Below are 20472 nucleotides of genomic sequence, written 5' to 3'. Positions count from 1 at the left end.
GAATTCTAGATTGATTCAATTGTGGATAACTATTTGTAAACATGAAGAGAAAATTGATATCAGATTATATCACATGTCCAGAGAATGACAATGAATATAGCCTTATACAAGCGCCAGGTCTATTCTTACATTTCTTTCCTATACTCGCTGGAACCTCCGCAACTAGTAGCCCAAGCCCACTTATTGTCTCGAGTTCAGGTTATCCATGAGGCTGCGGGCAATGTCTTCTGTGCCCGCCATGGCCTTTCTTCCCGCGTAATTCTCTGGGCGCTTGAAATGTGGCCGATTTTGCAGCCTATCCAAGCGAGGAACCATAGTAGCATCACGTTGAGCAGCATCCGAGATGTTTGTAGTTTGTGGCTTCTTGTAGTCTTCAATACCGTAAGGTGCCTTGGAGCTGGCGCTGGCACGGTAAGAGGAGAGGCCAATTCTGCCGTTAGAGTCGACAGAGGCTCGGATAGGAGTGACATGATATTTGGCACCGCCAGGGATGCTTGCATCGAAGAAGGTTAGGCCAGGAGGTGTACCCTGGTCAACAAATGCCAACGCATTCAAATCCTCAACGGCAATACCACCAATACCAGCAATGGCCTTTGATGGGCGGCCTCTGAAGCGGCCCTTGGGGCGCAGAATACGGGCTTCCACGGGCCGCTGGAATGCCTGGGGACCGTAGGATGGGTGATTACGTATCAAAGCGTGCGATCGAGTGTATGAGAGTCCGACAGAGGGGTGTGTTTTAGGAGGGCCGGAGATGGCATATTCAGCCGAAGCCAGCTTAGTTGCTGGAGATTGATAATATTTGCGTCCAATCCGCTCGCTGGGTACAGCGGGAGAGGAGGGGAGGTCCAGCAATTGAAAGACAGTGGGACCAAGGGCAAATGGATTTTCACGGAGGGACTTGATGTATCTTGTGAACTCCGCATCAGAGATGGTTGGGGGCTTGACGGCATCAATATCCTTTCCATAATCCTGTGCCTGCTTCCGAGCTTCTGCAAAGCGTTGATCAACAAGGATGCCGCGAAGCTTCTTCAGCAATTCCGGCTTCTGACGGCGCACTTGGTTCAGATAGGCCGTGAACTCCGCCGGGGTTTGCCCAGCGAGCCAAGGGCCAGAATGTCTGTATTGTTTGGCACCGGGTTCTCCCAGGCCTTTGCTAGTTTCGCTGTTGTCGAGGTGTGTCTCGAATGGACTTTGGTGTCTGGGAACAATGCTTGTCGCATAGTTCACCTTGGACGGAAGAGACATTGGCATATTGAGCTCCTGGAACTTCTCAAGGGTCATGGTGTGATCGGCGGCGGACTCGAAGTCGGTGACATGTTCGTAGGTATCAAGAGCATTGACTCTGACAACGGGCCTTTGTGATTTCTCAGAGGTTGATTTGGCAGGAAGAGCTCGCTTCAGACCCCAATCACCTCTGACCAAAGACGACTGTGGCGTGACAATGGCGGCTCGAATGGGGTGAGGAAGTGTCGCTGTTGAGGATTCGAAAACAGCTTTGGACGAAGCAGCCTCCTGTGTGGGGGTTAAAGCCTGTGGGAGGGCAAATAAACGAGACTTCCGAAGAAGATTCGCCGTTGGCGACAGCCTGGCACTGGCCATAATTGCTCAATTGACTGATGCTGTCCAATGTGGTCGCGCAAGAAAAGTTGACCCGGGGGAAGACGGGCCAAATACGGCGGGCGGTAACGACCAGTAACGCAGCTATACTTCTTATGTATTCTAAACTCGACAAAGACTCAGTCAAACTAAGATCATGATTATTCTCATATTGAGTTGATACATCCCACATATTTACACGACAAATACTAAATAGACATGAATATGTCCTTATCTATCCCAATTATGGTTTAGATATTCGCTTGCAGGCAGTTGACCGTCAAGAAACAATCAGATCAATACCTTAGTCATCAACGAGAGAGTTGCATAATAACTATAAATGCATATCATGACGGGAGTAGGCTGATGGACGATGTCCTAATTTGACTTGAAAAGACCAGTAACTGTCGTTTATTGTATCAAATGGGACTTTAACTCTACAAATATTTCTTACCATTACATGAACCATCCGACATGGTGTAGTGGTTAACATCGTCCTCTTTCACAGGACAGCCCGGGGTTCGATTCCCCGTATCGGAGTTCTTTTTTCTCAATTTTTTTCCCCTCATCCCATTTTCACTTTGCTAGATTTAATTCTATTTCGCTGTGGAGATAATATATACCTCCAAGACTGTATTCCAATGTTTCTTCGTAATTCATAGTAAATAGCTGGTAGGTTTGGACTGCATGCAAACTACGGATATTTCCAAGATTTCCTACTCAGACATCAGATTATAATTTCTAAGTCTAGGTGGTTAACATGCGCATGGACTAGCTACCTAGGCCAGCTATTTACCTTTTACTCACGTATGTATGGAGTCGATATTCAAGATACGTTCTTTACATAAATAGATTGAGAGATCCTCCATCGTCTTATTATGCACATCAAGGTAATACCTGTATAACCTGTATATTCAATAGGATCATATTGAGAAGGCCCAAATGGCTTGAATTTTTGTCCCCTATAGTCTGATAGTACCCATCACCTTCCAACAGGTAATGAAGGACTATTGACCAGACGCAGGTATTTTTTGAAGTCTGCTTTCAGCGATGTTAGTGCCCAACTGAACGACATGGAGTAAGTCAGGAGGTAAAGGCAGCAGTTTGAGGAATAGTGAAGTATATGAGTGTACGTCTGAGTAAGACAAACCCAGAAATATTCAATGTTTAATGGATGTACAGATGTGGCAAAAGAGGAATAAGTAAGTACTGGTAAGTAACGTCGTTTATGGAACCCAAGTGGTCAGTGCGCCCGCGTTACCTTCGTCCTGAGCCTCATAATTCCTTCCTTCAGCAGACTTCCAACATCTATGCCCCCTACGACCTTGATTTTACCTGGTCGGCATCCGATGTCCATCCTGGGGCTTAGCTCCTAACAATGGCGCAACCAGGTCCCATCACTGACTTGACACAGAGACTCTTTACCGAATTGAAGTCTAAGAATGAGGAGACCCGAAAACGAGCTGCTTATGAGCTCTATGAGAACGTTCTATCAGTATCCAGAGGTGCGTTTAACCCTATATACCCTCAAATATATCTTTACTGACTCTTTCCTTGTCCAGACTCCACTGCCGAGAAGTTCGTGGAATTCTACAACGCCGTCAGCCAGCGGATTGCCCAGCTCGTAGTAACTGGCAACGATGCGAACGAGCGAATTGGTGGTCTATTGGCCCTTGATCGACTCATCGATTTCGATGGTGTAGATGCCGCACAGAAAACAACTAGATTCGCCAGCTATCTGCGGAGTGCCCTCCGAAGCAATGATAATGCGGTGTTGGTGTATGCTGCCCGATCGCTGGGTCGACTGGCCAAGCCGGGCGGGGCCTTGACAGCCGAGCTTGTAGAGAGTGAGATTCAGTCGGCATTGGAATGGCTACAATCAGAACGTCAAGAAAGCCGACGGTTCGCCGCCGTGCTCGTGATTCGGGAGCTGGCAAAGGGCTCACCCACTCTCCTCTACGGGTTTGTGCCCCAAATATTTGAACTTATCTGGGTTGCCCTTCGCGATCCCAAGGTCCTTATCCGAGAGAAGGCAGCACAAGCTGTGAGTGAGTGCTTTGAAATTATCGTCGCTCGAGACTCACAGGTCCGCCAATCATGGTTCGCAAGAATCTACGAAGAGGCATTGCTGGGCCTCAAATCTCACAATGTCGACTGTATCCATGGATCCCTTTTGATTCTTCAAGAGTTGATCCTGAAAGGCACCATGTTCATGAAAGAACACTACCGGAATGCCTGCGAAATCATCCTCCGCCTAAAGGATCACCGCGATCCTAAAATTCGCAACCAAGTCGTCCTAACCATCCCTATACTAGCGTCATACGCTCCCACTGAATTTATTGAGGTCTATTTGCATCGCTTCATGATATATCTCCAGGCCCAGCTCAAGCGCGATAAAGAGCGAAATTCAGCATTCATTGCCATCGGTAAGATTGCGAATGCAGTCGGACCCGCGATCGCTCAATATCTGGATGGAATCATCATATATATTCGTGAGGGCCTTGCGATGAAATCAAGAAACCGAACAGGTGTCATCGAGGGTCCTATGTTTGAATGTATCAGCATGCTTTCGCTGGCTGTGGGACAAACTCTCAGCAAGTACATGGAGGCGTTACTCGACCCAATATTTGCCTGCGGCCTCAGTAAGTCATTGACCCAAGCTTTGGTTGACATGGCTCACTACATCCCTCCCATCAAACCCACAATCCAAGAGAAGCTCCTTGACATGCTGAGCATCATTCTCTGTGGAACACCATTTCGCCCTCTTGGATGCCCTGAAAATCGCCTACCTCCCATGCCATCCTTCGCAAAGGACTTTTCACAACAGGAACTTCACTCCGATGCCGAGATTGCATTGGCACTCCATACTCTCGGAAGCTTCGACTTCTCTGGCCACATTTTAAACGAATTCGTGCGCGATGTTGCCATCAATTACGTAGAAAATGACAACCCTGAAATTCGGAAAGCATCGGCTCTCACATGTTGCCAGCTATTTGTCCACGATCCTATCATCAACCAGACCAGCGGCCACTCTATTCAGGTTGTGAGTGAAGTGATTGACAAACTGTTGACAGTGAGTATTGGTGACCCCGACCCAGAGATTCGGAGCACGGTTCTATGGTCATTGGATCGCAAATTTGATCGCCATCTTGCACGCCCGGAGAACATCCGATGTTTGTTTCTGGCTGTCAATGATGAAGTTTTCGACGTCAAAGAAGCCGCCATCTGCATCATTGGCCGTCTGTCGAGTGTCAACCCAGCTTATGTGTTCCCTCCATTGAGGAAACTTTTGGTCAATTTGTTGACTGGACTCGGCTTCTCCAACACCGCGCGCCAAAAAGAGGAGACCGCACAGCTTATCAGTCTTTTTGTTTCAAACGCAACTAAACTGATTAGATCCTATGTGGACCCCATGGTGACAGCATTGCTTCCCAAAACAACAGATGCCAACCCTGGCGTAGCAGCCGTCACTTTGAAAGCAGTTGGTGAACTTGCAAATGTTGGTGGAGGAGAGATGAGAAGGTATCTACCACAGATCATGCCCATTATCTTGGATTCTCTCCAAGATCTCTCTTCTCACACCAAGCGGGAAGCCGCATTGCGGACCCTCGGTCAATTGGCTAGCAATTCAGGTTATGTCATCGAGCCATATCTCGAATATCCTCATCTGCTCGATGTTCTCATTAACATCACCAAAACCGAACAAACTGGAACTTTACGATCAGAGACCATCAAGCTTATCGGTGTTCTTGGTGCGTTGGACCCCTACAAGTACCAGCAGATCAGCGATGTGGAACCAGACGTCCATCATATCAACGAAATACAGAGTGTCTCCGATGTTGCCTTGATTATGCAGGGTCTAACGCCATCCAATGAGGAGTATTATCCCACGGTAGTCATCCATACTTTGCTGCAAAATATCTTGAGAGAGAACTCTCTAGTCCAGTACCACTCGGCTGTCATCGATGCCATTGTCACCATATTCAAAACCCTCGGCTTAAAGTGCGTTCCATTCCTCGGGCAGATCATCCCCGGATTCATCCAAGTCATCCGGACCTGCCCTCCGAGTCGCCTGGAATCCTACTTCAACCAGATGGCTATTCTCGTCAATGTCGTACGACAACATATTCGCGCATACTTGCCAGAAATTATTGACGTCATCCGTGAATTTTGGGAAGTTTCATACCAAGTTCAAGGAACTATTCTCTCCCTGATTGAGGCCATCGCTAGGTCCTTGGAAGGAGAATTCAGGAAGTACCTTGCTAGTCTGGTCCCCCTCATGCTGGACACAATGGATAAGGACCATACTACTCGTCGCCAGCCATCGGAGAGAGTACTCCACGCATTTCTAATTTTCGGTTCGAGTGGCGAGGAGTACATGCATCTAATCATTCCTTCTATTGTGAATCTCTTCGATCGACAGCAGAACCCTCAGGCCATTCGCAAGTCTGGCATCGAAAGTTTGACAAAGCTGTCTCGACAGGTGAACGTCTCCGACTTCGCATCCCTCATGGTTCATTCGCTCTCACGGGTTGTAGCTAGCGGTGACCGTGTGTTGCGTCAAGCCGCCCTGGAGTGTATCTGTGCTCTTATCTTCCAATTGGGACAAGATTTTACGCATTACATTCATCTTGTCAACAAGGTGTTGAAGCATCACCAGATTAGCCATGTCAATTACCAAATACTGGTCTCGAAGCTTCAAAAGGGAGAGTCTTTGCCACAAGATCTCAATCCAGAGGAAAACTACGCTTTCCCCACGGATGACAACAGTTTTGCAGAAGTTGGACAGAAGAAAATGGTCGTGAACCAGCAACATCTCAAAAATGCATGGGATGCCTCGCAAAAGTCTACTCGTGAAGATTGGCAAGAGTGGATTCGTCGCTTCAGTGTTGAACTTTTGAAAGAGTCACCATCTCCAGCATTGCGCGCATGTGCCAGTCTAGCTGGAATCTACCAGCCTCTGTCAAGAGATCTTTTCAATGCCGCCTTTGTATCATGTTGGACTGAACTTTATGACCAGTACCAGGAGGAGCTGGTCCGATCGATTGAAAAAGCGCTCACCTCCCCGAACATATCTCCAGAGATCCTGCAAATCCTACTCAACCTGGCTGAATTCATGGAGCACGATGATAAGGCTCTTCCAATTGATATCCGCACCCTTGGCAAGTACGCTGCCAAGTGCCACGCTTTTGCCAAAGCTCTCCACTACAAAGAACTCGAGTTTGAGCAAGATCAGAATTCCGGTGCTGTCGAAGCATTGATAACAATCAACAATCAGCTTCAACAGTCGGATGCTGCCATTGGTATCCTTCGCAAAGCTCAGGCATATCGCGATGTGGAACTGAAGGAGACATGGTTCGAAAAGCTTCAGCGATGGGATGAAGCCCTTGCTGCATACAAAAGACGCGAGAAAACCGATCCTGACTCGTTTGGTATTACTATGGGCAAGATGCGTTGTCTCCATGCTCTTGGAGAGTGGAAGGTTCTTTCGGATCTCGCCCAGGAGAAATGGAACCAAGCTTCCCTGGAGCACCGTAGAGCCATTGCTCCACTCGCTGCTGCAGCCGCGTGGGGTCGCCGTCAATGGGAGTTAATGGACTCGTACCTCGGTGTTATGAAGGAGCAGTCGCCAGACCGGTCTTTCTTTGGCGCTATCCTTGCCATTCACAGGAACCAGTTTGATGAGGCGAATATGTACATCGACAAAGCACGAAACGGACTCGACACGGAACTTTCGGCTCTCTTAGGAGAGTCATACAACCGAGCCTACAACGTGGTTGTTCGTGTCCAGATGCTTGCTGAGCTGGAAGAGATTATCACCTACAAACAGAACATTGGTGATCCCGAGAAGCAAGAGGCGATGCGCCAGACCTGGAACCAGCGGTTGCTTGGATGCCAGCAGAATGTGGAGGTGTGGCAGCGCATGCTCAAAGTCCGAGCTCTTGTGACTGCCCCTCGTGAGAATCTAGACATGTCTATTAAATTTGCCAATCTTTGTCGCAAATCTAATCGCATGGGTCTTGCGGAACGGTCTCTTGCTGCCCTCGAGACAGTGATCACCGATGCCAATGGAACGCGCAGCTTTACGCCTCCTGAGGTCACCTATGCGCGCCTGAAGTTTAGCTGGGCGAATTGTCATCAGACTGACGCTCTCGAGATGCTGAAAGACTTTACTTCCGGATTGAGTGACGATCTGTCCAGATACACCAGCCTCCAAGCTTCCCAGGCTGACCATCATGGTGTCAATGGTCTCAATGGAATCAGTGACAACAGCCAGGCCGATCTTTTGGGTCTGAGGCAACGAATCAGCGATGTCGGAAAATTCAAGAAACTTCTTTCCAAGAGCTATCTCAGACAAGGAGAATGGCAAACTGCTGTTCAGAAGGGCGATTGGAGACCAGAGAATGTCCGTGAGGTTCTCAACGCATACTCGGCGGCCACTCAATACAACCGTGATTCGTATAAAGCCTGGCATGCCTGGGCACTTGCAAACTTTGAGGTGGTCACGACGATTTCCAACCAAGCAAACCGGGAGAACAATTCAACTCCCATCCCCGCCCACATCGTCACTGAGCATGTGATTCCTGCCATCCGTGGTTTCCTGCATTCAATTTCCCTGTCATCAACCTCTGCACTACAGGACACTCTGAGATTACTGACCTTATGGTTTAATCACGGTGGTGACCATGAAGTCAATACGGTCGTTACCGAAGGATTCACGACCGTGAATATCGATACTTGGCTCTCAGTGACACCTCAGCTCATTGCGCGGATCAATCAGCCCAATATCAGAGTCCGTGGCTCAGTTCATAGGTTACTTGCCGAGGTTGGCAAAGCGCATCCTCAAGCTCTGGTTTATCCATTGACAGTGGCCATGAAGTCGAATGTGACTCGACGCTCTCAGTCTGCCACCAACATCATGGAGAGCATGCGGCAACACAGTGCCAAACTAGTCGAACAGGCGGATCTGGTGAGCCACGAATTGATCCGAGTTGCGGTGCTGTGGCATGAGCTTTGGCATGAAGGTCTTGAGGAGGCCTCCCGTCTTTACTTTGGTGATCACAACGTGGAGGGGATGTTTGCAACCCTGGCGCCTCTTCACGACATGCTCGATCAGGGGGCGGAGACTCTTCGTGAGGTATCGTTTGCCCAGGCATTCGGCCGGGATCTTGCAGAGGCCAAGCACTACTGTATGCTCTACCGTCAGAGCGAGGAGATTGGTGATCTGAACCAGGCCTGGGATCTCTACTACACGGTATTCCGAAAGATTAGTCGACAACTTCCACAGCTGTCGATTCTTGATCTGAAGTATGTCTCGCCTCGCCTCAAGGAATGCTCAGACCTTGGCCTGGCTGTACCGGGAACATACCAGAGTGGCCGGCCCATCATCTGTATCATGAGCTTCGATCCAATCTTGCACGTTCTGCAGACGAAGAAGCGGCCTCGAAGAATGACACTCAAAGGCAACAACGGATTATCTTACATGTACGCTCTCAAGGGTCATGAGGATATTCGACAAGATGAGAGAGTCATGCAGCTCTTTGGTCTCTGCAACACTCTCCTTGATAGCGATGGCGAGAGCTTCAAGCGCCATCTTTCTGTCCAACGCTTCCCGGCCATCCCATTGTCTCAGAGCTCTGGTCTGCTGGGATGGGTGTGTAACAGTGATACGTTGCACGCACTCATTAAAGAGTATCGTGAAAGCCGTCGCATCCTACTCAATATTGAGCATCGGATCATGCTTCAGATGGCACCCGATTACGACAGCCTCACTCTCATGCAGAAGGTCGAAGTCTTTGGATACGCTATGGATAACACTACCGGCAAGGATTTGTACCGCGTCCTGTGGCTCAAGAGCAAGAGCTCCGAGGCCTGGCTGGAGCGGCGCACAAACTACACGCGTTCCCTGGGTGTCATGTCGATGGTCGGATATATTCTCGGTCTGGGTGATCGGCATCCTTCGAACTTGTTGTTGGATCGCGTTACTGGCAAAGTGGTCCACATCGATTTCGGTGACTGCTTCGAAGTTGCCATGCACCGCGAGAAGTATCCAGAAAGGGTTCCTTTCCGACTAACTCGTATGTTGACATTTGCCATGGAAGTCAGTAACATCGAAGGAAGCTACCGTATCACCTGTGAGGCTGTTATGCGTGTCCTCCGCGAAAACAAGGACTCTCTGATGGCAGTTTTGGAAGCTGTAAGTATAGCCTTTCCCCACCAGTGATTTCTTTTACTGATTGTAATTCTAGTTCATTCACGATCCATTGATCAACTGGCGTCTTGGTGCCCACGAATCCCCTGACCGAACATCTCTTACTACTGAACGCCGCCAATCAATCATTGAAGGCATCAACTTTGAGAATGGCGTACAGTCAAGCAACTTCTCTCGACACCGCCGACCTTCTATTCTCGAAGGCGGAATTCTTGATACCCAAGAAGCTGTTCCGCCAGAGGCCCGTGAGGCGCAGAATGCTCGCGCTCTGCAGGTTCTTGCCCGAGTCAAGGAAAAATTGACCGGACGTGACTTCAAGCATTACGAGGAGCTCAACATCAGTGACCAGGTCGATAAGCTTCTTGCACAGGCCACCAACGTGGAGAATATCTGTCAGCATTGGATCGGATGGTGCAGCTTCTGGTAAGCCTTGACTTGACCAAGGCCTTGGTTGGAGTTTCCGGTATGCCTTTGATGCGATACGAACAGTTCTTCTTTCTCATTATTTGATTTCCTCATTGTTTTCGAGCTCTTATTTTCTATGCGCAAATGATCTTTGTGTTTGTGTCTGTAGAATTACCCTTTGACCCTCGACCCTTCTTCTTTGCCATATCCATTTTGTTTTTCTTGAGGGATTTGAACTTTTGCTGCTACCTTGCAGATCGAGTTATAACAATTTCTGGACTGGAAAGTCTAGAGTTCTTTACGGTAATCGTAATGGATCTGAATAATTCATCATTGCCTGTATGCGAATCATATGGTAGTAGTGACTTGACTTCACCCCAGAATAGCTTTATGAATCCATTATGGATCTGACCTTGGAAAATCAAGAGAGATGAATACCATCTACTTACTAAGTAAATACTTATTTAGATAGTATTTATTTAAATAACTAGATGATTAGTTAAGGGCTGAAGGATTTGCTTATTGAGGGACCCGCACGTGATGAAATCCGGGGTAAAACATGTCATTCAGTTGACAATACTGTATTTCATCTGTAAGATATCTAATAGCCATTCAAATCTCAAATTTCACTCGTTTTGTTTCCCTCCGAATCTAAGCCTCCAAAGAAATCTTCATAATAATTTGAGATTATGGTGGATGTTGATTCCAATAGTGAATCTCCGTACCATATGACATAGCATTTAGCCGAGGTCGGGGGTGAACATCTCTCGCGCCCTCATCATCCTTTCTCCCAGTCGCCTATGGGCGGTCAACATTAATCAGGCTCTAATATGGCATCCTCAGATGAAAATGCTGGGTCTCCACCCACTTCTGACAAGATGGATCTCTCCCCTCTCGTCCACAACACCGTGCGCGCCTTCCTAAGCGCGAAAGAATATCGAGCAATTCACGACATCGCAATCAGGCGTACACCTTCTCTCGGTAAAAGGCTCCCTGATTCTCTGAGAGATGATTCAATCACATATGTAGGCAACAGTCGCAATATGAGGGCTCTCCGTGCGTCGATGCGTGTATTCGCCGGCGGTGGGGTTTTGTTGAAGCTAGTAGAGGTCATCATAGCTCGCATTCAAGATCGTGTGAGCTCCGGGTAAGAACTCTCCAGGCTTTTTTAAGCAATAATTAGCAATAAATCTTTCTAATATATCCTCCGCATTATCTAGACGGAAAGCCGGGGCGTCGCGCATTTACTCATCGGCTTTGCGCCTCTCCATCTCTACGTCCCTACTTCTCCTCTTCCACCGCCTGATCTATCAGTTTCTCTCCCAACTCAGATTGAATCTTCGCGTTAAGGATGCCCAGCCATTCCGCGAACGGAACCCGACCATTGCGCGCGCGCTGACCTCGCGCTATGCCCCGGTTATCGGCTCTAGTCTGGCTGGCTTGACTCTTCAGATCTGTCCGCCAGAACATCGATTGGCTGCAGCCATCTACTGGACGTCTCGGAGTATGGAGACTGTCTTCAACGATCTTGAGTCAAAGGGCTATTTTCCGGAGGAGCATCCATGGTGGTTCGGCAGCTGGTTACTGATGCCCGCCTCGTGTGCTCAACTCTTCCATGCCTTCGTGTTCGATCGCGAGACTACACCTCAGGTATGAAGATTTCTGCCTGTCCGTTTGAATTATAACTGATGTTTTACAGTGGTTTAGCAAAGTCGTCATCGCCATCTCCCCGACCTACTTCCCAGGTCGACCGGATTCTAGCTCCTACTCTCGGCCATGGCCGACCTCAGAGGAAGTGGTTGATTCTATTGCATCGACCGCTGATATGGGCTGGCCGTAGGTCACCGAACTAACACACATTATACATTGCTGACACTGCTATAGAGCGTTTGTCTGTCCCCTTCTCTATCCCCAAAACCCCAAAGCAATTCAGCTTCCAGAAACGACTACCTCCCTGATCACTGGGTCTGCTCATCCTGCGATAACGAACTTGTCATGCGCGCTGCTACACCCATATCAGACAAGCTGCAACATGGCATTTATTCAAAACGTCCTCACATCGGCTCCTTACATTTCACGGTGGTTTACGATGATTAGTCTGGCTCTAGGTATTATTAACATTAAAAAACGCCCCACGCCTTTCAGAAATATTAGCTCCGGGTGTTGGGACATCCTCAAGATGACAGCCATGCTCTCTTTCGCTGGTAGCTCCCTGTGGGGTAGTATGTGTCTTATGAACACGACTCTACACCGTTCAATTTTGCCCAACAAACGCGTCTTCATCAGTGGTGCCATTGGCGGTTTGCCATTCTTCTTCTTGAGCAAGAGCCGCGGTGTTTATCTGTATTTCCTCCGTCTAGCCATGGACTCGGCTTGGAAAGTTGGTGTTAAGCGAGGCGTATGGAAGGGCATTTGGGGCGGATCATCCTGGCTCCTTGTCATTTCGTGGGCTGTGATCGGATACATTTTAGAATCTAACCCGTCGGCTGTTCAAGGTGAGCGTCTGCGCAAGGCCCTTGCTTGGATGAAAGGCGAGGGATTTGTCGATCCTGTCGAGATTGAGAAGCGCAAAGCCCGTCGTGGCCGTACTCTTCAGAAAGCAGAGGAAAAAGCTGAAAAGTGATATCAAGGTCGGAGTTCTGGAAATCACTTTCCGATTTCCCCGCATTTTTCGATTTCTCCAAATTCCGGGGAACTTCGATACTCGGAGATTGAACTCCGCTTTCACTTAAAATGATAACGATTCCTCCATATTCTACGACATCTTTTATTCTATATCTTACCTAGTAATTGAAGCTCTATTTAACATCCTCTCTATGTCTGCTCAGAAAATGAAGATTGGATGTGCCGGCCTCGGCCGAATGGGCAAGCGTCATGCCCTAAACTTCCTTGAGCGCACTCCTCGCGCCAATCTCGTTGCTGCAAGCTCTCCAGATCCGACAGAGCTGGAATGGGCTAAGACAAATCTAGAGCCGTTTGGGGTCAGGCTCTACCAAGACTACGACGACATGTTGAAGCACGAAGGTCTAGAAGCTGTTGTCGTCGGATCTGCAACAGCCGTACACGCCGAACAAACAATCAAGGCAATTGAAGCCAACAAGCACGTTCTCTGCGAAAAGCCACTCTCCACAAGCGTAGAAGTGGTCAGTACCTACTCAGTAGTCCCCCCTTCAAAGCCAAACTAACCAGTCCAGTCCCAATCTGTCGTCGACGCAGCCGCCAAAAAGCCACACCTAAAGGTAATGTGCGGATTTTCGCGCCGCTTCGATGCATCCTACCGAGACGCCTTCACAAAGATGAAAGCCGGCGCAATTGGCATACCCTCAGTCCTGCGCAGCCAAACCTGCGACAAACTCGATAAATCCGGCTTCTTCATCGCATACGCCCAATTATCCGGCGGTATTTTCGTCGACTGCTCCATCCACGACATAGACCTAACTCTTTGGTTCTTCGGCGCAAACAGCAAGATCAAATCCGTCTCGGCTGTAGGAATCACAGCCGTAGAACCAGATCTACGCAAGCACAACGACCGCGACAATGCTGTAGGTTTGGTCGAGTTCCACGATGGCAAGATCGCGTACTTCTACGCTTCGCGGACCATGGCTGCTGGCCAGGAGGACACGACTGAAATTATCGGGACGAGCGGGAAACTTGCTGTTAATACGCAGCCGCAGCTTAATCTGGTTAATCTGTTTGATGGCACAGGTGTCAGGCGCGAGATTCCGCAGCATTATTATGAGCGTTTCGAGGCTGCATTTGTTACAGAGGCTAATGAATTTACGGCTGCTGTGCTGGATGATCGGGCTTTGCCACTGGAACTGGGGGTTGCTGTGCAGGCTGTTAGGATTGGGGCTGCGTTGCAGGAGGCTTTGGTTACCGGGAACAAGATCTTTTTCGATGAGAACGGGAACCGGGTTGAGATTGCTCATTTGTAGGAATTAGCAATATCATATAGGCATCAATGTTGTTGAGTGAAATGTGAAGTATTAGAAGAGTTAATCTTCCATGATTAGGACATGATATATGCTCTAAAGTAAATATGCGTACATGAATCTCAAGAGTAGGTAAAAAGTCGTTCGCGGATTTAATACCTAGGCATAGGAGCTAATCAAGTTCGTCCCCGAGAAAACTAGTACTATGTACTCTCACCAAAACACAAAGACTTCCAAAAGAGCAGACGAGAATCTTCCCCGCTCGAGGGGTTGCCATTATTTTTTAGGGTACCAAGTACCGAAGTAATTAGAGTCGGCCGTATGTTGGTATAATGGACAGCGTAGATGATAAAACACATAGATAGTTTAATTGATGATTCTAAAGGCTTGATCCAAGTTGATTTAACAATTACCGTATTACCCTATAATCCCATCAAGTATATGGTTCAACATGCAGTACGGATTCCAGTATCCGTACTTGAAAGCGCTATGACGAAGCCCTAATATTCCCACATTAACGAATGAAGCCAACAGCGTAGTGAGCTTTATGATCCTTCCGTCGAGTCTCGAGAATCCAATACTATAATTGACATATTTACTGATAAAACTTACAAATTTAAACATAGTAAAAGATCTGAGAAGCTCGAAAGATGAAGCATCTGATTTGAAGGACCGGCAATTGGAAAGACATCGAGAGAGGGAACACTTACCCCCACGTGGGGTAATAAACATACCATTTAAATGATACCTAGTACCTATATACTCTTATCATCCCATCTCTTGCCTTCTACTTTCTTCTCCTCATCTCACTATACCTACTACTCTTCAAAATGTCCGTCGCAGACACCCACTTCACCCTAAACACCGGTGCAAAAATCCCAGCACTAGGCCTAGGAACCTGGCAATCAGCACCAGGCGAAGTCGCAAGAGCCGTAAGTCACGCCATCAAAGTCGGGTACCGCCACATCGACACAGCGCTATGCTACGGCAATGAGAACGAGGTTGGGCAGGGCATTAAGGAGGCTATTGATGCTGGTATCGTGACACGTGAAGAGCTATTTGTCACCACCAAGCTTTGGTGCTCGTATCATACTAGAGTTGAGGAGGGCTTGAAGCAGAGTTTAGTTAATCTTGGGCTTGATTACGTTGATCTTTACTTGATGCATTGGCCTTTGGCTATGAATCCAAATGGTATGTATACCCATTTATGAATTTGAACCTTGGAAGGGTGGACTTGATGGACTCGGAACTGTACTGACCTGTATACTGTTCAGGTAATCACCCTATCTTCCCTAAGCTTCCTGATGGCTCGCGCGATATTGACCACGATCACTCGCATGTCACTACGTGGAAGAGTATGGAGAAGCTAGTCGGCTCTGACAAGGTCAGGGCTATCGGTGTTTCGAACTACAGTGTCCCGTACCTGGAAGAGCTTCTACCTCAGGCCACTATCGTACCAGCTGCAAACCAGATTGAGAACCACCCCTCTTTGCCTCAGCAGGAGATTGTCGATTTCTGTCAGGGAAAGGGCATCCATATCACTGCCTATAGTCCTCTTGGTAGCACTGGCAGTCCTCTTTTCACTGCTGAACCTATTGTGGCTGTTGCTAACAAGAAGGGAGTTACTCCCGCTTCTGTTTTGCTGAGTTGGCATAGTGAGTAATCTGCTGTTTCCAAAAAATGCTCGGTTTTGACTGATTTTTATCTAGTTGCTCGTGGCTCTTCCGTGCTCGCCAAGTCTGTTACTCCATCACGTATTGAGGAGAACCGGAATGGTTTGATCAAGTTGGATGCTGAGGACCTCGCTACTATCCAGAAGTACTCGGATCAGCTTGCTGCTGATAAGGGTTTTCAGCGTTTTGTGTTTCCTCAGTTTGGCAAGAACTTTGGGTTCCCTGATAAATTTTGATGACTTACTAGATTACATTTACGTTGATCGTACGAGAATTTAATTTTGAATGATATGTATTTATTTACAACTGAAATATTATACCAGGGTGCACCTGTGCTCGGGTATATTTTGACAAAAAGAAAAAGCAAAGGACGTATGATAGTGGATAGACGCTCAGTAAATGCACCGGGGTGGTATATGGTCGTAAGGGAAGATAATGAGGGGAATAGAAAGGTGGTAGGAGGTCTAGTGTAGAAATAGTGCAAAGATATGTGGCACCAAGACAATAGGTAGAGGTAAAAAGATAAAGGAAATGAGAGAGTGAGTGGATGGACTAGAACATGTGTCCGTTCACGGGGATGGTGGGTGGGGGATATTGAGGGACAGGAGGGACAGGACCGGCCAATGCCTCCTGACGTGCCCGGATCAGGTTTCCACCCTCACTAGATGTCTTGTAAAGACGGCCACGCGAACGGGGACGCTTCTCATCATCGGGGAAGACGCTGTGCTCATCTTTTATGGTTGGGACTGGAGACTCAGTGCGGGACGAGTCCCGGTTCAAGGCGCCAAAGATGGACTGGGTGCCGCGGCGACGGCGCGGGTTCATGGGTGGCACGGCCGGCGCTGCGATGCCAATGGTAGGCACATTGGATGTTGATGATACGAAGGTTGGCTCTGAGATTTCTTTCTTGTTCACTGAGCGTTTCTGCAGTAGAGTGCTTCCTGGGCCACGCTGGGACGAGTTGCCGCCAGAAGAGTTGGGGTTTAGGGATTGATCCATTTCCTGCAGAGGAGGCGTTGCGTTGGCCGAGTAGGCTGGAGTTGCAGGGGATGGTCGTGGAGGAGCACCGATGATCGAGGGCGGGTGCGAGACTTGATTGAACTGGAAAGGCCGCTCGTACTGGAAGCTTGGTGTGCCTGATCGGCTGGCACTGCGATATCTACCGGAGGCAACGGAGGGGGAACGATCACTTCCTTCCGTTGATGGACAGTCAAATTGCATGGGGGCAACAAATTTGTCGTGTGCAATCATATCCTCTTTCACTGTTTGAAGATCATCACGGTACCTGGAGCGGCTCTTAGAGCGAGCCGATGCATCGGAGTCTGAGCGGTCTCTTGATGCGCCGCGACTACGGCTAGAGCTGCGTTCGCGAGAACCATCGCGGCTGGTGCGGCCCATGTTAGGTAGTCGGGACCGGAAAGACCGCTCAGATGGGGCCATGGGGCCAGAGCCCCGGTTCGCGTTAAAGGATGGTCGCTCCTCATCACGTCCGTGGAACATATCTTCTGAAACGAGTGTAGTAGAAGAACCGTTGAAACCATACATTCTAGAGTTCTTCTGGTCCTGTTGCATCACGCCCAGCTTGCTGGACTTGTGCTTCAGGAGGGAAAAAGCGTTGCCGGTCTTGACTCCAGGGATATCTGGAGTCTGGCGTCCAAAAGAAGGGCTGCTTGAGCGGCTCTCGCCCTCTGTGACACTTCGCAGCTTCTCCTGGACCTTTCTACGCCTCTCGGCAAGTTCCATGGCGAATTCCTCCCGTTCTTGCTGTGTTTCGGTGCTTCCACCTCGTCGATGGTGATGAACCAGATCTTCTTTCCATGATGAGAGATTGGAAATAGAGGAGCCAGGACGATTTTCTATTTCAGATGAGTCTTCACTTGCACGGCTATCAGAGACGTCAGAAAATGGCCTGGTAGAACTTTCTGGTTGGCGCGCATCTGTCTGCACAGTTGGCTCGAACAGATCTACCGGCTTCAAGCAGGAGGCTTCGTGCGTAGTGGATTTGGTTGAGAGTGGCTCTCGGGTAGGGACTGGAGATGGATCGGGATAGATGGTTGACATGTCACTTGCAGAGCGCAGGTGAGACCTTATACCATTAAAACCCAAGCCAAATGCCTGCAGAGTGGGCGAGTCGGGTCTCTCGGGAGTTATAGAGCCAGTCTGGTCAGTGATCCGGGAGTCAATTATAACACTGTCTTCTTCAATATATTTGAGTTCCTCAATAGACTTGAGATCACCTAGGTCGGAGTATCTGACTTCTGGAAGAGTTTCCAGGTGGTCAGTAGAATTTGGCGCATTGGGTGCCTGAGACACTATATCAAACCCGCGTCGTTCCTCAGCAGAGTCGCCAGATTCGCTAGCGGTTGAATCGGCATAGAATGTTTTCGTCCCCTGGCGCAATGGAGAAGCTCCCACACTGGAAATCATGGAATAATCGACGCCATTATGCGTATCACTGTCGTAATTAGAAGATCCGGACTCGGCTCTAGAGCGACAGCTAGACTTGGAGAGTCCTCGGGGCCGGGTTACCGGCTCCTGAGGGAGAGGGCGACGGGGAGGAGAAGATTGTCGCAGGGGTGGCGGGTTAGCAACCTGGTGCATCTGGAGTTGGCGGCGCGAGAACTGCTGCTCATCGAAACCGGTTGCAGGTCGGTGGAACAGACCCATGGCGGTAGCCTTTCCATGATCCTCGGGGTTCATAGCGGCCGTCAACAAATTCATAGCCTCGTCTCCTTCGCTTGAAGGTGGGCTCAGAGGGGGTGCGAAAGAGGCAGTTGTGGGGGACAAACGTTCCTTGGAGAGTGTTTCCACTGATCCTTGCTGCCTAAGTGAAGTTGTTGATCTAGGAGGACTGATAGATGGTCGAGATATACCAGTAGAAGTGGAAGTTGAATCGGTGTTTAATCTTTGCAGCCGACCACGCAAATTACTGGCACTGCGAGAGTATGCGCGATTCATGGGGAACTCTAGCGTTCCAGACCGCTGGCGGCTCAGACTTTCCAAACGGTTCAGAGTCGAGGACTGTTGGTTATGGGCAGTTTGCGTCAGGCCTTGGCCATAGAGACGGCGCGAGCGGACTGAGCCATTCCTCGGGTGATTGGACAAAGCAGATGGTGGGCGAGACTCGACTTGGGGTTCTGCCGATTTAGGAACCTGTGATTGAGACGCAGGGGTATCATCGAAAGAAGTAGCGGCAGTCGAAGTGCGATCGGGTGCCTGTCCAGATTCCGTCGAGGAAGAGGTGGTACGCTTAGTCGATGAGCTGGTCGACTTGGCATCGAAATCCTCTCTTGAGAAATCCTCTGACTCAGCCATGGCTTGCTTTTCCTGACGTCTTAATCGCTGGAACGCAGACATCGTCAAATCATGCTCGTAGACAAATTTTCCCATTCCTCGGCCACCTTCTGCTGTGGGTGAGCCCACCGGAGATCGTGTTGGAATGCGATAGACCTTCTGACGACCACCAAACAGATTGTTACCCTCCGCTCGGCGGGCTCTGCTCATTATGCTCCCGTTTTGCGATCGATCGTCATCTGTTCCATATCCTCCGTCGCCGGAAATAAAAGAATTGACTCGTCCGTCAATGGAGGAAACCTCATCGATATCAGTCAATATGTTGGGATTATGACCGAAGAGGTTCAATCGTGAGGCGCGCTTCGGAAATAAGACACTGTCGTCGCTGGCCTTTCCGAGCTTAGATTCCGGGTCATCCTGCTCTCTTAGCATACTGAATCTAGCCGAGAGCTTCGGCATCAGTAGACTAGTGCGGAAATCATCTGTCGAGGGGAGGGCGCTGGCCAAATCCAGAGTAATTTCTGGTTGTTGTTCTACCTCGAAGGAATTCTTCTCTCCGTCATTCACGACATCCTTGACCTTCTTGTTTCTGCGAAAACGACCCATTTTGTCAAAGTACGGGATGCGATCCAAGGATTGGACTAATTGTACGAATGCCAAATCCCTTTCAATCAAAGGAATGAGATGAGTGACTGTGGAATCTATCAGTGTCTGAGATACATCAACGTACCGTTCCCACTTACTTTGACAGTGCTAAAAAGAAAAGAGCAGCATGACCGTCCAACACTAAGAGAAAATAAAAACACAAGGTCCTTAGTGATGGAGGAATGTAAATAAACCGGAAGTTCTTGGCGAGGAATGAAGAGAGTGTACCAAAGGAGTAATCGATAGGGAAGGAAAGATAGAGGTACTGCAGGGGGGGGGAGGAGTGTAATAGAAGAACGAAGAATGAAGGAAGAAGCGGTGGAATGGGGGGAAGTGGAAAAAAGGACATGTCATTTGGAAATTAAGCTAAGGATGGCACTAGACGAGTACGGGGCTAGAAAAACAGAAGAAAAATAGGGATCTGGATCCGGCCTTTAGTAGTCGATCACTGTATTTTTCTACTTTTGTACTTTTCTATTTTTCTATTTTCTCTCTTTTTCTATTTTAAATTTCTTTTATTATATATCTTATTTACCTTGAACGGAGAACTGTCTTCTTCGTCTCCTCTTATGATAGAATTGACGCTGAATTGTCTGTTCGCACAATACGGTAATTTCAAATCATTTGACTCTATACTGACAGGGTCCCTTGCAGATACTGTATGTAAACTATCACATCTCATATATTCTGGTGGAACCTGGGGCTGAGCGCCAGT

The 20472-nt window shown here is 48.6% G+C and overlaps 6 protein-coding genes across 6 annotated transcripts; 4 read left to right on the top strand and 2 right to left on the bottom strand.

The window, feature by feature from the left end:
* Window positions 1–180: 180 nt before the first annotated feature.
* On the bottom strand, window positions 181–1599 carry N7495_000198 (mitochondrial 37S ribosomal protein bS1m; the record flags this gene model as incomplete). Its single annotated transcript, XM_057202868.1, has 1 exon — window positions 181–1599. The coding sequence occupies one exon, from the start codon at window positions 1597–1599 to the stop codon at window positions 181–183; it is 1419 nt and encodes a 472-aa protein (XP_057066941.1).
* A 1375-nt stretch (window positions 1600–2974) lies between these two features.
* tor (putative TOR pathway phosphatidylinositol 3-kinase TorA) lies at window positions 2975–10235 on the top strand (the record flags this gene model as incomplete). Its single annotated transcript, XM_057202867.1, has 3 exons — window positions 2975–3101; window positions 3159–9793; window positions 9846–10235. The coding sequence occupies 3 exons, from the start codon at window positions 2975–2977 to the stop codon at window positions 10233–10235; spliced, it is 7152 nt and encodes a 2383-aa protein (XP_057066940.1).
* An 808-nt stretch (window positions 10236–11043) lies between these two features.
* Window positions 11044–12836, top strand: N7495_000196 (uncharacterized protein; the record flags this gene model as incomplete). The annotated part of the gene is made up of 4 exons (XM_057202866.1): window positions 11044–11360; window positions 11434–11863; window positions 11913–12049; window positions 12098–12836. 4 exons carry the CDS (start codon window positions 11044–11046, stop codon window positions 12834–12836), a joined length of 1623 nt encoding a protein of 540 aa, XP_057066939.1.
* A 193-nt stretch (window positions 12837–13029) lies between these two features.
* Window positions 13030–14148, top strand: N7495_000195 (putative NAD binding Rossmann fold oxidoreductase; the record flags this gene model as incomplete). Its single annotated transcript, XM_057202865.1, has 2 exons — window positions 13030–13356; window positions 13408–14148. 2 exons carry the CDS (start codon window positions 13030–13032, stop codon window positions 14146–14148), a joined length of 1068 nt encoding a protein of 355 aa, XP_057066938.1.
* Window positions 14149–14975: 827 nt separating this feature from the next.
* N7495_000194 (putative glycerol dehydrogenase) lies at window positions 14976–16054 on the top strand (the record flags this gene model as incomplete). Its single annotated transcript, XM_057202864.1, has 3 exons — window positions 14976–15336; window positions 15420–15800; window positions 15855–16054. The coding sequence occupies 3 exons, from the start codon at window positions 14976–14978 to the stop codon at window positions 16052–16054; spliced, it is 942 nt and encodes a 313-aa protein (XP_057066937.1).
* Window positions 16055–16370: 316 nt separating this feature from the next.
* N7495_000193 (uncharacterized protein) lies at window positions 16371–19718 on the bottom strand (the record flags this gene model as incomplete). Its single annotated transcript, XM_057202863.1, has 1 exon — window positions 16371–19718. One exon carries the CDS (start codon window positions 19716–19718, stop codon window positions 16371–16373), a length of 3348 nt encoding a protein of 1115 aa, XP_057066936.1.
* Window positions 19719–20472: the final 754 nt, after the last annotated feature.

The sequence above is a fragment of the Penicillium taxi genome, assembly GCF_028828555.1.
Source record: "Penicillium taxi strain IBT 34144 chromosome Unknown utg000001l_segment0_segment0, whole genome shotgun sequence".
In the NCBI taxonomy this organism is placed as follows: Eukaryota; Fungi; Ascomycota; class Eurotiomycetes; order Eurotiales; family Aspergillaceae; genus Penicillium; species Penicillium taxi.
This window is presented reverse-complemented; position numbering and strand designations above follow the sequence as displayed.